Raw genomic sequence first — 14,255 nt, 5'->3', positions numbered from 1 at the left:
CACTGTACGGTCAGGCTTTACATGAATTAGCAGGAAAGTAATTCATTTGTGAGGCCCTCTTCCTCCATCAGGAATGTATTAACATGGGTCCCGGCGTATTCTGTTAAGTGTCTATCACAGAGTAACCTACCTTCACTTTAATTTCCACCTCATTACAAAAGGGGAGAGCCTGACTACTCTCACGCAAGCCTGACTTAGGGCTTGACGGGAGGGGTCCATCTTGCCGGATAATTTGAAAATTAAGGGACGCGTTAGGAAAAGCAAAGTTTGCTTAATTTCACAGGTCAAATTTTCTTTTTTTATCGAAGAGGAACGTTCACCGAAAATAAACCTCTTTTCTGGCTTTCCAGGGGTCTTACAAATAGAAGGCGTCACTTTGGAGGCTGCCCTGATACAGACGTAAAACTTACGACTGGGCAGAAGTCGGCACTTCCTCCCAAGCCAGCTACTTTGCTCTGCGGTTCTTCTGAATTCCCGCTTAATTTCTGATCATCGCCTATGGGTTTGGCCCCGTTTGAGACTGACACAAGGCTGGAATTTGCAAGCCGTCTTCCTACTTCCCTAAGCTGTCTGATAAAACCTAGGTGACTCCCAAGCAAGCATTTCAAGTGTTTCCTTCTCCTCCTCTTGTGGAGTGTGGTGACCGATGGCTGGCTTTATGGCGACCCACCAACGCCAACCCCTGGACAGCGAGGATGCTGGGTTCCTATGTTTTCTGTTTAAACTCTTGGGGACCGCTCAAGGTGGCAAATTTATGGTGTTTGGCACGCCTTTCGGCCAAAGAGGAACGTTTCTCTTCAGTTCAAAGGACACCTCGTGCACTCAGTGGAAGAGAACATGTGACCCATCAAGGCTGTCTGGTGCCATTACAGGTGACTCCACAGTTGTGGTGGGAAGGCTTGGGGCTGGCCGTCTGCCATGACCGAGTATAGGGAGGGGGCAGAACTACGTCCCCTCTCCCCAGTGTGAGAACATCTTGTGACCTTGGGCACAGCCATCAGACACTACAACGTCCTCACTTTTGGACACAGAATTCCACCTTCTCTGACGCCTCCAAAGCCTCCAGCAAACAGAAGCTTCGACAGGAAGTTCTTTACCAATTGGAGATGGAAACTCGGGGCAATGGACCATCGTTGTTCTCAGGCTCACCTGCTGGCGGATAAGGCTGCCCGAGAACCAATCTGAACTCTGTGAAAGACTGTCTCCTGCAGCTTCTCTGTCACTCCCTTGCGTTTCTAAAAACCAAGCTCTGTGAGTTTGAATTTAAGAAATGCACGGCGCCTGGGTGGCTCAGTCGGTTAAGCATCCGACTTCGGCTCAGGTCATGATCTCGTGGTTTGCGAGTTCAAGCCTCGCGTCGGGCTCTGTGCTGACAGCTCAGAGCCTGGAGCCTGCTTCAGATTCTGTGTCTCCCTCTCTCGCTGCCCCTTCCCTGCTCATGCTCTGTCTCTCTTTCTCTCTCAAAAATAAACATTAAAAAATAAAAAAAAATTAAAAAAAAGAAATGCACATTTTGGGTCATCCCGGGAGGCTCAGCTGGTTAAGCAGCTGACTCCTGGATTTCAGCTCAGGTCAGGATCTCACGGTTCATGAGTCCAAGCCTCACATCAGGCTCTGTCAGCACAGACCCTGCTTGGGATTCTCTCTCTCTCTCCGCCCCTCCCCTGTTCTCGTGCTCTCTCAAAATAAAGAAACTTTAATAAGTAAGTAAATAAATAACAGTAGTTCTAGGAGGCATCTTTGTTAAAAAAAAAAAAAGAAGAAATGTAATTTTTACTCGTGGTTTCTCGGGGGAACCTCCGAGGAGTAGATTTCAGCGGGTCGATCTCTTTGGGTTTTGTTCCGTCTTGCGTGAAGGGTGAGCTCATCTGACAGGAGCCCCCTAACAGCACAGCGCCTGCTACTTGGCTTAGCGGTGGGACCTCGGGCCCCAGACAGAACTTTCCAGGCCGGGAACGCTCCCCCTGTGTATAGATCAGAATTGGTGCACGTTTCGAGGTGGCTGCAGAAAAACAACACTACGCTCGGGAGACGGGTTCCGAACACTCAGCCGAGAAAGGGCAGATGCCTCCTGCCACACCCCGCGGACCTTTCCGGGCCACCGAAGGAGGGACTACGCCAGGCCTTACCAGTGTGGCTTCTTTTGTGGACCATGAGCACATTGGGGCCGATGCAAATTATCCCACAGACATCACACTTTAGTTTGCCGTTAGGAAGTCGAATGCCTCCAGCTCCTGACAGAGCTCTGCTGCCTTGGCCACTGTGGGGGCCATTCATTTTCTCTCCCGCGGCATCAAGCACTCGTAAATCCTCCGCACATTCTTCCCCATTCACTTCACAGGCCCGCCCATTCTCTTCATCACTCTGAGCCTCTACTTTAACATTACCGGCTGAAAGAAACAATACAGGGGCCACTCAGTGTCATCGCAAAAACAAAACAAGACAAAAACAACACAGCAGCAAAAAAGACACCACTTGCAAGCGGAGAAGGTTCTCGAAGGTTCTCGGCAGCCTGGACCCCGGGGAAAGCCCAGGGCTGGGGTCACACCCTGCTCGCCTGGGGCTCTGGGGGAACCCTCTGGGCCCATGGGTGGGTGGGGAGGGGGAGAACCTGTCACAGTCACGTGATACGCCTCCTGGGTTGGGCAGGCCAGGGATGGGGGTAGGGCGAAGCGGTCACGTGATGCGTCTCCCGCGTGGGGTGGGGAGGGGCGGGGAAGAGCTGGCCACGTGATATGCCGCCCGCTGGGGGCGGGCAGAGAACCAGTCACGCGACATATCTCCGGGGGCAGGGGAGGGGGGGCTGGGGCAGACTGGCCACCGTGATATGCCTCCAGTGCTGGGGGGAGGGGCGCTGGTCACGTGACATGCCTCCTACGCTGGGTGGGCGGGCAAGAACTGGTCATGTGATGTGCCTCCGGGGCTGGGCAAAGTCCCTCCTAAGCGGTTATCAAGCCTGAGAACCTCGTTCTACTTAACGACGCCACCTTTCCGTGTTCCTCGTGTTCATAAACTCTGAACAAGGCTCAGTAAACCCACGCTACTTCTGGCCACGGATGCCGGAAGGAGTTCTCAACCGGTTTTCTTTCTTTGGCACGTGATCGTTCTAACTCCTTTGGGTTCTTGACAATAATAAAACCTGTGCCCTAGAGTAGCGCCACCGTGTGGCACGTGTCTCCGGGTGGCTGAAGGGGTCAAGTCGTTTGTAAAAGTGGCAGATCTCATTGGCCTTTCAAAGGGAGCGCCCTGTGTGAGGGTGAAGGGCTCATATTAACCAACGCCCTGACCACTGTTTACTCTGTAGTAGTGATCCCTCTAAGTCACATTTAGGGTGGTGATTTCTGTCATTCACACGTTTTTCTTGGTAAAGAAAATCAGAGGCATCTCGTTTGTCATCCTGGGAAACACAGCCTGATGATGAAGGTTGTTGATGGTAAGTCCATCACCGTAATCAGTGGGAGAAACCGCGGTGACCCTGAAAGCTAGCGTCTCCATCATGGTCTCTATAGGTTAATAAGAGCAGGTAGGATAATTCGGCCAAGTACAAGAAACAATGGCACAGATAGATTGTAGTCAGTACTATGAAATCTTTGATCGATGTTTAGAATCACTGGGTCTCCAGGCGTGGTCCTTGGACCATCAGCATCAGCGAGAACTTGTCAGAAGAGCAAATTCTCTGGTCCACCCCAGATACGCTGAGCTAGAAACTCTGGGGTTGGACCCAGCACTCTGTTCTCATGAGCCCTCCTGGAGTTTCCAACGTACAGTCAGGTCTGAGACCGTGGTTTCAAATAATCAACCTAATTCATAACACGCCAGGTTCATTTTATTCAGTGACCACTGTGAATAAATCGAGAGCCCGGACTCTGAGGTCGACATTCCTGGCTGGGAACGTCAGCTCCACCCCACTCATTGGGAGTGCTGAGACCTTGGGCGAGTCGCACACCTTCTCTGTGCCTTGGTTTCCTCATCTGTCAAAGCCAGAACGATCAGCATTGGCCCGCCGGGGGCGCTGAGAGGACTCTCGTCAGTAGTAAGCCCAGGAGAAGTCGGCTTAGGATGGGGACTGGGTGTGACAAGTGGGAAGCACGTTCTCCACAGAGCTGTCTGTGGACGGCTCACCCCAGTAGTATCTGTGACACTTCCTTTGTGCCGGGCACACAGCGCGTCACTCGCTCTGGAGTAGTTAGCCCTCACAGTGACCCCGTAAAGGGGGGTAATGCTACTCTCCTATTTCACAGTTGAAGAAACCCAGGCACAGAGAGGCTGAACAGCTTGGGAAGGTCACACAGCTAGCAAGTGGGAGACCTGGGAGGTACTACAGGTGGCCTGCCTCCAGCGCCCACATCCCTAAACTGCCAGACCACCAAGGTTTTCCCATTAGCTCTCTGGGGACACAAATGAATACATGGAACAAATTAGATGGAACGTGGGCCCGAGCCCTCATTGTGGATTTTGAGATCCCAGGAGCGAGGGAGTATCTCCTCTGATCAGATCCCAGCATTATGTCCAGTCAGAGGGTGTCTCACATGTGTTTCTCTACAAGACTCCGAAGATCAGAGCCTCAGAAGCACCCGAGAGGCCCCCTGCTGACCTCTCCCAGCTGCCAGAGAAAGGGACCAAGTCCCACCGACTCACCTGCACAAGGCAGGCAAGGAAGGGGGGTGCCACCAGGCCTTTTGGCTTCTGAACTCTCTAGAATCCGTATTCCTAGGCACATGCTTTGAATCCTCTGAGGTGGAAGCTAATTCCTGGGGTCCCATTATCACTGAACTCTGTGCTAGAATGCTCTGGAAACATGACAGTCAAGTTTCAAAGACTTCTGAACTCCTTAACCTGGGATGATGATTATTATTTTTGAAGTTTAGTTATTCTTGAGAGAGAGAGAGAGAGACAGCATGAGTGAGGGAGGGGCAGAGAGAGAGAGAGAGAGAGAGAGACGATCCCAAGCAGGCTCCACTTGCAGTGCAGAGCCTGATGCAGGGTTCATGAGTTCATGACCTGAGCTGAAACCAAGAGTTGGATGCTTAACTGACTGAGCCACCCAGGCGCCCCTAACCTGGGATTGTTTTTAATCACCCAACTGGTGGTTTTTTTTTTTCTGTTTTTTTTTTGTTTTTTTTGTTTTTTGTTTTTTTTAAATGAGATTGGGGCATTCCAGAGCTTGGTGGAGCAAATTATTGTTGCTGGGCAAGTTCTCTCGCCAGTGGCGCTGAGACACAAGGGTGGCGGTCTGGGCACCCGTGGCTGGAAGGAGGAAACCACAGGATGGAGAAGCATGGGGATAACCCCCTCAGCACTCGGCTCTGTCTCACACAGTTGGAGGCAACCTCTTAGACAGCAATGACCTTTGCTTTCCCAAAAGTACAGTTGCCAGGAACCACGACTTATTTTACGTTGTTAAGACAGACAGGTATTTCTGTGACCGTCGGGTGTGCTCCGTGGCTTGTGCTGTTGATGACGGGGTGGGCCCTTCCCGGTGAGGAACAAGAGAACGGGAAAGCCTCAGGGTGACCTTCAGGGTGACATCGGCCACAGCACGCCACTTGCAGCCAAGGCAAAGCCAGACCAGGAAGGAAGAAGATGAGGATGGCACGGCGGGGGAGGGGCGGGGAGCACAGCGTGGATGTCACCTTAAATGCCACAGAGGCCCTCAAGCCAGCCTGGATACCAGGCACTAATCTGACTTTCTCATTCCTGTTACGCCATGTGACGTTTCCTCTAAGAAATGTCACAGAACCAAAAGAGCCAGGAGGCTCAGATGGCATGAGCGCCTGTTATAAACCATCCTGAGATTCTGTGGGCCCCAGGTACGATTTTCGGTAGATCTGGGCAGCACCGGTCGAGGCCGAGCTCAAAGACTAGATAGAATTCAGGATCCTGTGATGCTGCAGGCTGCTGGAGAAAAGATCGCGGACAATACCCTCGATCCCTGGTGGCGAGCTCAAGCAGCCATGAGGGACGGGAACTTGACAGGGTTCCGTGTAAGCAGACAAGGTACGCGTTTCCGAGTAGGAGTCGAGCGGAAGATGCAGAGTGTTTTAGGGCTGGAAGCTTGCCAGAACTTTGCGGCCACATTCTAGGCTGCATTAGGACAGGAAAAATCCATAGGGACAAAGAGAGAAAGGATGCCTGATGGGGGAGGGGCCAGGGGCACAGGTGAGAACACAGACCGCAGGTGGACACCACCTTCGGCCAAGGGCAGGTCAGAGTCACGCACAGGTGAACGTTCCCTAAATATGGGCGAAAAGCTTTCCTGTCTTTCTGGACAGATGCAGACTGCGTGCTGGCCGCACAGAAGAGACGGACGGACCTCTGTTCACCCGCGGAGGGTGTCCATGAAACGGGGCCTCCCTTCTGGCTGGGAGGACACAGGCAATACGCCTATTACACTCAAGGGGTCAGTGCATAAACCTGTCTTAATAAGTCACAAACACACCGATCTCAAAATTGTGATCTACTAGACATAAATGTACAGTCCAGTTAAAATAGACCTTTAAAAAAACACAAACTCAGGATGGGGCTGTTGGCTTCACTTATCTAAGTGTGAAAGAGGGGTTTTGGTGTTTTGGCTCAATTAGTGATGTGGCCGGAAAAAGGAAAAAACAGAAGATGCCGCCTTGGGGTCCTGCACGCGGTGAAATCCGGAGTCCCCTGCCCTGGCCAGGCCATAAGCCTCCGCTAAAAAGGGCAGGCACGGTCTGCAGTGGTCAGAAGGAAGGAAGTCAGCGGGGGCTGAGCACACTTGGGGCGTCCATGGGGCTGGACAAGCTCGGCCCAGGGAAACAACACGCGGGGCTGGGAGGCTGAGGCTGAACAGAGAGCAGGGGGGCCTGGGTGGCCCTGGCACCACACGCCCAGAGGTGGTGCCCAGGGAGCAGGTTCCTTCTGCAGGTGGGCTGGGGGAGGGGGCACCTGTGTGGACAACCTCCGGGTGCATGCGCACAGGAAGACCTGGGAGGTCTGTGTGATTATTGCGTTTGTGAGCCCGCCATTTTGAATTCCACAACCCTGCAGAAGTCAATGGCACCAGTAATTGTTTCCCCTGATGAAGCATTCATGACAGATGAATGGCCTTTATTTAAGCTGTTACAACTCCTGGCCTGGAGCCCACCCAAAGGGTATGCACGAGTCCTACTCCACTCCCTTGAGAAAAGTCAACTGGAACGGGAGAGTCTTCGTTTTCTTCATGATCTCCCTTGAAGGACACAGGTCGACCGGCCCAGTGAGTTCCCTGAAATAGCGGGTCTCCCCTAGTTTGTATTTCTTGTACTTTGCTCCACTGCACGGATGTTGTCTCTAAGTTAACCAGGGCTCCTGCTGACTGGCTGTCCCTACCCTGAATTCCTAACCCACGCCATCTGTTCCATTTTCTTGGAGCTGGAACTGCTCATATGCGTCCTTATATCTACGAAACGCTACGGTCTCCCTCAACGTAGGGATTATACTTACACGTATTTTGCAACTCCTTCCCCTACCACTCAGAAAAATGTCGAACTCAGTAAGGTACTGAACTGACCCGATTAAATACAGAACAAGAAGTGGACGTTCACGTGTTTCTTTGCCCCAGAACGCGCTGGCTCAGGCCTAACCCTGAAGCTCTTTCGTGGACTACGTACCGCACATGGACAGGCGCTCCATTTTATTATTTAGTAAACGTGACATATATTAAGAGCTGATGTCTTCAAATCTCGAGTCAAGAGTTACCTTCTCAGATGCTGTTTTAAATTAGGAACACTTAAAATATTATAGTTATATATTCTAGGGGTCTTGTACATTATTAGTAACACAGCAGTCCCAAGAGAGACTCCAGACCCCTAAAGTAAGGCGGACTTCAGCGTGGGGACAAGCTTAGCACTGAAGAATTCGGAGAAGCCAGGCAACTCAGGGTCAACGGAGCCCAGAGGCTCCATCCACTGCCAGGCACTGAACGTACTCATGAATGATTAAAGCATTTTAATGCACAGATATAACGTGCACTGGTGGCACCCCCCCTCCCCCGCCCCCCGACAAATGGGTTCTGTTTCCTCTTTGTTGCCTTTTCCCTTTTAGAAAGTGTCTTGGCATTTACCAGTAATGTAAAGGTTTGGTACTCAGAGTGTGCCTTTCCACTGTAAAGACACCCTGAAATTGTTCCTATGGTGTGAGTTTAGGCCACGTAAGCCTGGAGCCCTCAATATTTTAAATGGGAAAAAAAAATGGGAGAGAGAAATAGACCTGCAACCAGTGACTAGCAAGCCAAAATCAAACGGAATAAAAATATTCACGACAGATCTGGAATGAGTGCGATGATGCTAAAATTTGAGGGGTGTCTGGGTGGCTCAGTCGGTTAAGTGTCTGACTCTTGGTTTCTGCTCAGGTCATGATCTCGGGGTTCATGGGTTTGAGCCCCGTATTGGGCTCTGTGCAGACAGCGTGGAGCCTGCTTGGGATTCTCTGCCTCCCTCTCTCTCTGCCTCTCTCTCTCCCTCTCTCTCTCACACACACACACGCAATAAATATTTAAATGAAAATAAATAAATGAGTAGATAAATAAAATTTGAGATGAAGAGGAAATATATAGATGCTTCTGTGCTGCCTCGTAAAAAGTGATTTACAAAAACTTTTAAGCGTTTTTAAGCTAATGAAACCACTTATTATAACTTCCATCATTTAAAACATAAGGTTTTTGGGGCGCCTGGGTGGCGCAGTCGGTTAAGCGTCCGACTTCAGCCAGGTCACGATCTCGCGGTCCGTGAGTTCGAGCCCCGCGTCAGGCTCTGGGCGGATGGCTCGGAGCCTGGAGCCTGTTTCCGATTCTGTGTCTCCCTCTCTCTCTGCCCCTCCCCCATTCATGCTCTGTCTCTCTCTGTCCCAAAAATAAATTAAAAAAAAAACGTTGAAAAAAAAAAACATAAGGTTTTTTTTTCTTGCCAAGATGCACAATTAGATCCTTTTAGGCCTTTAAATGAAGTCAGGGAGAGAGAAAAGAGAAAGAGTCTGAAAAAAGCATGAGTTACAAGCAGACTTACATCCTCCTCGGGTGACTAGGAACACAACAAGCTGGGAAAGAGAAGGTAGAGGGGGGTCAAACAGGTTGTATTTTTAATTTTCAAGATGGAAGAAAAAAGGAGGGGACGTGGGATGAGGAGGGCAATCTCCACCCTGCCCACCAGGTGGCGGTGTTGGCCAAGAGCAGCTGGGCTGCTGTTTGGGTGGGGCCATCCTCAAGGACAACAGCCATCTGTGTGGAGGAGGAGGATATTTACAATTTGGGTACGTGGGAGGGGGTGTGGAAGAAAGAGACCCGCATACCTTGTGAATCCATTTGCATAAACAGAGAGGCATATATATCAAAACATACATCATCTACCTTCTAAAATCTCCAAGTAGCATGGGTCTTTAAACAAGCCAGGTTTTACTTACTGAAGTCTTCACCAAAGGACCCGCTTCAACACTACAGCGTGCTTGCCCCTAAACCTTCCTCAGATTTCATGAAAACATTCTGAAAAACCAGAATGTATTTCCTTACTCTTAAGGGCATCTGACGGCTCAACATTGCAGCCATGTGACTGTTCCAATCCTAAAATTGACAAGACTTCTCTGTGCTAGCACCTTCCTGTTTGACGTAATTGTATGAACACACACACCCTCGTGCATACGCATGCATATAAAGACACATCCATACATATAGAGCTCGCAGAAGTCCATCTCTCAAGCTGTCGTTTTAAAGTTGAATCACAGGGAGATCATCAGTAGAAGAAAGATCTCTATAACTTTTCTACACTGGAAAAGCAGTCAATTTCCACTCCGGGTTGTGAGAACAGGGTATGGTTATGTGGCCAGTGCTAAATCCTTCAGGTATCAAAGAGTTTTGATTACCAGGATGTCAGAAACTTACCTTTAACGTTACTGACACCTTTCAGGTTGAGCCCGGATCACTAATTGTTGCAGTACTAACAAGCACGACCTGTTTTCTGACGTTGCTTTAAAACAGGAGAGAATTTACTAACGCACGTTCTCAAGGCTTCAGTCCTAAGGGGGGCAACCCGTCTGTGCTCCTTTCAATATTCGGCTCCCTGTGCCTTTTTAAAAGCACACCGCATTCCTTAAAATACTCCTTCGGCGATGCTGCCCTAATCCGTCTATCGTTCACTGACTCCTAACAGCTAAAAATGAAATTAACATCTGCTTTTGGTTTACCAGCTCAGATCAGGAAGGTTCTGCAGGCACAGACTCCTAACTGTGTCCGCTCAGGCAGCGAGGCACCGCAGACTAACGGCCTCAAAGCCCTGCCAGCGTGCTCTTCTCGGTTCTGAAATGAATACTTCAGAGCCACGGAAGGAGAGCGTGCATCTTTCTCCGGTCCGACAAATTCGTAAAAGTTATCATGAAAACACGCTGGGCTGTTTCATGGGGACAGGAAGTCAGGCCATTTTATCATCACACTCAATAAAAAGGAGATACTCATCACATGAATGGCAACGCTGTTTACCAGCATGACTGGAGTAACAATTCAATCAGTACTATTGTTCCTTCTACCCTTACTGTTACGGCCACAACAAGAGGAACGTCCCATAGCGTATCTTCCAATGGTCTTAAACGCTCCATATGCACGTCCTTGTATCGGTGATGTCCCAGGTGGTTAATGAACAGGACGGTCAAGATGTAGCTCATTGGGTCAAGCATGAAGGAAGGTGGTGTGGACACATGCATTCACAACATTTACGCCATGGAAATGGAGGATGAGGTGAACACGCGTTTGTTTTCTAGAAGCGAAGCATATACTTACGAGAGAAAGATTTGGGAATGAGTGCCTGAAAATCCCTAAAGCCATCGGCCCCATATGTAACTGCAATAAAGAAGGAGAAAGAAAGCTGGCTTTTGACAGTGTTCACAAGATGCAGTCAGAGTTTAAAAGAAAGGGTCATTTTATTTCTTTTAAAAGAAAGCACGCTTGCTCGAAACCCACAGTTGGCTACTCGTCTGCCACTCTCAGCCTTCGTACAGGCCACTCAATGGTAACACGGTGCTGCTTGGAGGCAGGACCACAGCGCAAGGCATGTTATCACCTAACCTCTGCTGTGCCAAACATCTTAGGGGCAGTAAGAAAAGCGGTGTGCTTCTTAGCGGGCTGAGCGCATGGCAGATTTTCTTCATTCGGCTTTCAACATTTTCTTAGAAAGTGTTCGTAGAAAATCAGCAATGTTCACACCGCACCCTGAGTGGGGAAAAATTAGTGTTTTCCCCCACCTCAGAATGAGCTATCGATTTCTGTGGGTATTCCTTATCAGCCGCTCTCATAAATGTTATCAGCGCCTCAGATCTTCAAGTCCTTGCTCTGTGTTTGTAGGTCAGAGCTTCCCGACATGTGTCTATGTCTGAAGGCTTAGCAGCTGCCACCCACGCACACCCATGGAGGCACGTGTGGAGACACGTGTGTGCGCGCACACACGCACACGGAGTTTTCTCTCCAAGGGGGGCATCCCGACGTCTGTCAGCGTGGCGAGCACAGCCTAGCTGCTAAATTAAACTTGTTGGAGCAGCCACCGAATTAGCAGAGGCAAGACGATGGCATCCCCACAGGAAACAGACCTCCCGGACATTGCTGGAACCCGTTTCAGCTTCCACACTCCTCTGACTACAGACCCTCTCCGTGCTTCCCGTGAAATATTGACTAAAATACTGGGATAATGGGCAAGCATCGTTGGAGAGAGACTTTCAAAGGTGCTCCTTGAAGTGACCACCTTATTCATTTCCTAGCAAACCCTCAGCCTCATTTACACTGTCCCTTGACGGTCTAAACCTCACAGAGACCGTCACTGTCACATGGCCCACTTGGAACAGGCAGGTCAGCGGTGGCTTGCCCGGGCGCATGTGTGCTCGGTGTCCACAGCCAGCCAGCAAAATGAGGCCGATTTTTCAGCGGGCTCTGCACTGAGCTTCGACTCTCTGGGTCACCTTTTCCAATCTCTGGCTCTCTGTGCGCAGGGGTACAACCATCTCAGGTAATGGGGGTATTTAAAGGGCAACGTATTGCCTTTTGAAAACGGGGGCATCACCATATGTGATAGAAGACAGATGAAAAGGCATCGCGGCCACACGCCCCGAGATATTGCTCAGATTGCTGCTTTGGGGCCTCAGCGTGACGCGACTGGGAGGTCAGTTTCCCCGGGTGTCCTCTTAGGACACAGCTTGTCTGCATCAAGATGCGACCACAATTCAGACGAGCTTTATCATGTCTGTCCTTCATATTTGATTCCCTAAAATGGACACCAAGTTTAAAAAACAGAACACGGCTGTAGCTACAGAGTTACTCTACTCCCCCCCCTAGGAAAGCTGAGCCGATAGGAGTTCGCGCTCACTCACGCACCACACGCGTTTGTGCACAACCAACTTCTTGGTTCAGAAGGACGTGGCCTCCTTATGGACGGTAATTACGCACAACAGGAGAATATGACACTCACCTTGTCCTGTCCTGTCCAGCCTGGTCCTGTCCTATCTGGTCCTATCCTGTCCTGTCCAGTTTTGTCCACTTTTGTCCTGTCCAGTCTGGTCCTATCCTATCTGGTCCTATCCTGTCCTGTTCTGTCCAGTCTGGTCCTGTCTTGTTCTGTCTGGTCCTGTCCTGACTGGTGCTGCCTGGTCCCGTCTTGTCCAGTCCAGTTCTGTCCTATGTCTGTCCTGTCAGGTCCTACCCTATTCTATTTCAGTCTATTTTCATGGAAGGCATTCACTGGGGGTTTTGTAAATGCCAGGTACTTGCAAAGTACTTTCCATAAACTGCCTTTTATCTTCACCACCATCCTACGTGGCAGGAACTATCACTAGTTTATCAGAGAGGAGACTGGGGCTCTGCAGAAGTTCTGGAACCTGTCCTCCTGGAGATTAGCATGTAAATGCGCAAATCTGAGACTATATCTAATGAATGCATTACAGCCAGTATTCCAAACACACATTCTCCCTGTGCAGGAAGGGCCTTTGAGAAGCTGTGTTTTCTCTTCCATGGTGCTTGAGAGGCATCAGGAAGGGCGTTACCACAGCTGCACACGCACATACACACTTAGGTGTGCACGCACACACACACATACTCACCTGCCCATGGGAGTCACAGTGCATTGATCAATAGTCCCCCACAAGATGAAATGAGTTAACAACGAGCGATTTGGAAAGCGCGGCCCCCCGGCACTGCCCTCCGTGTGGCTTCCCCACCCCAGCTCATCCGGGCCCCGTCACAGTGTCTCATGAGTCCCTCTCCTCCCCTGAGCAGGCTGGTCCAGGGGTCATGCAATCAGATGGTGCTCATGTCTCCGGTGGGCGCTCAGATGGGCCACAAAACCCTCCTTCTCACTCATGCGGGCAGATGTCTTACAGGTGCAGACCTGTCCTGCCCCTTATCTCAGTGCTGCTCGTAAGCCTAACACTCGTGGCAAAGCAGACCTTCTCGATGGTGCTAGAAGCCCATGGGAGACGGGAAGTGATTATCTCCCGATGGGCTTTCAGGCCCGTCTTCGGTTCCTTAGTAAATTCCACCCCAAACTTTAGGCCGTTGTTTTACAAAAGGGTACAGATTAAAAAAAAAGAAAAAAAGACTCTTAAGTTTTCTGAATGTCACAAAATACATTTTTCTTGTCAAGAACAAACTGAGTTCATTTGGTTAGGAGTTTTCAATTCACCACATTGTCACTAATATTTTCAAAGAAAACGCTGTGGGTGCCTCAGATTCTGAATTCTATTCGGATTGCCAAATTGACAAACGTCCTGGAAAAACAGATTAAATGCCCACAAACCACACTTTTCAGTTTGCGTTGGGTCGTGCCCGTAAACTTCTCATGATGTTGTCAGTTCAGGGAGACATTAAGACAGACCTGAGATCTTCAAAACAGGAGGAGGAAGTCGGCTCTACTTTCTAGCCAAAGGACACTGACAATTTTCTGGGGAGAGTAAACACGTTTAGATTTGTATTTAGAATTCAGAAATACGCCGGAGTCTGACTTTTATACGTATTCTTCCAATCACATTAGCCTGTTGGGCACGGTCGGATCATTAGTGTGCTATTCACTGGTGTCAGTGTGGTTTGCAGTGACCTTTGCAAGGCTTACACATCTAGCGTTTCCTGTCCCTGCGCCAGCCAGAGGGTCCCCAATCGGGACGGTAAAGAGAGGCAAAGGGCAGGACCCGGTGACCGTCACTGGAGCGCAAACAGCATGGCCGTGCTCCCGCTAGAGAACTAGTTAACCTGAACAGGTAATTTTCTTGACATTTGTCCACACCTA

The 14,255-nt window shown here is 50.0% G+C and overlaps 1 protein-coding gene across 12 annotated transcripts in view; it reads right to left on the bottom strand.

The window, feature by feature from the left end:
- IKZF1 (IKAROS family zinc finger 1) overlaps positions 1-14,255 on the bottom strand; it is a 98,591-nt gene that overhangs the window by 22,687 nt on the left and 61,649 nt on the right. For 6 of the 12 annotated variants that reach the window (XM_047097481.1, XM_047097479.1, XM_047097480.1 and 3 more), the window contains 2 exons: positions 10,772-10,831; positions 2,130-2,390 (listed from right to left, as the gene is read on the bottom strand). The exons of 4 other annotated variants lie outside the window; for them this stretch is intronic. In XM_047097481.1, coding sequence (XP_046953437.1) covers positions 2,130-2,390; positions 10,772-10,831 — 321 coding nt within the window. The remainder of the gene's footprint in view (positions 1-2,129; positions 2,391-10,771; positions 10,832-14,255) is intronic. 2 more of the 12 variants (XM_047097483.1, XM_047097487.1) reach the window with 1 other exon arrangement.

Source organism: Lynx rufus, unplaced genomic scaffold, assembly GCF_022079265.1.
Source record: "Lynx rufus isolate CCGP_SWC_20201006 ecotype Redwood Valley unplaced genomic scaffold, mLynRuf1.p SCAF_4, whole genome shotgun sequence".
NCBI classification, from domain to species: Eukaryota; Metazoa; Chordata; class Mammalia; order Carnivora; family Felidae; genus Lynx; species Lynx rufus.
This window is presented reverse-complemented; position numbering and strand designations above follow the sequence as displayed.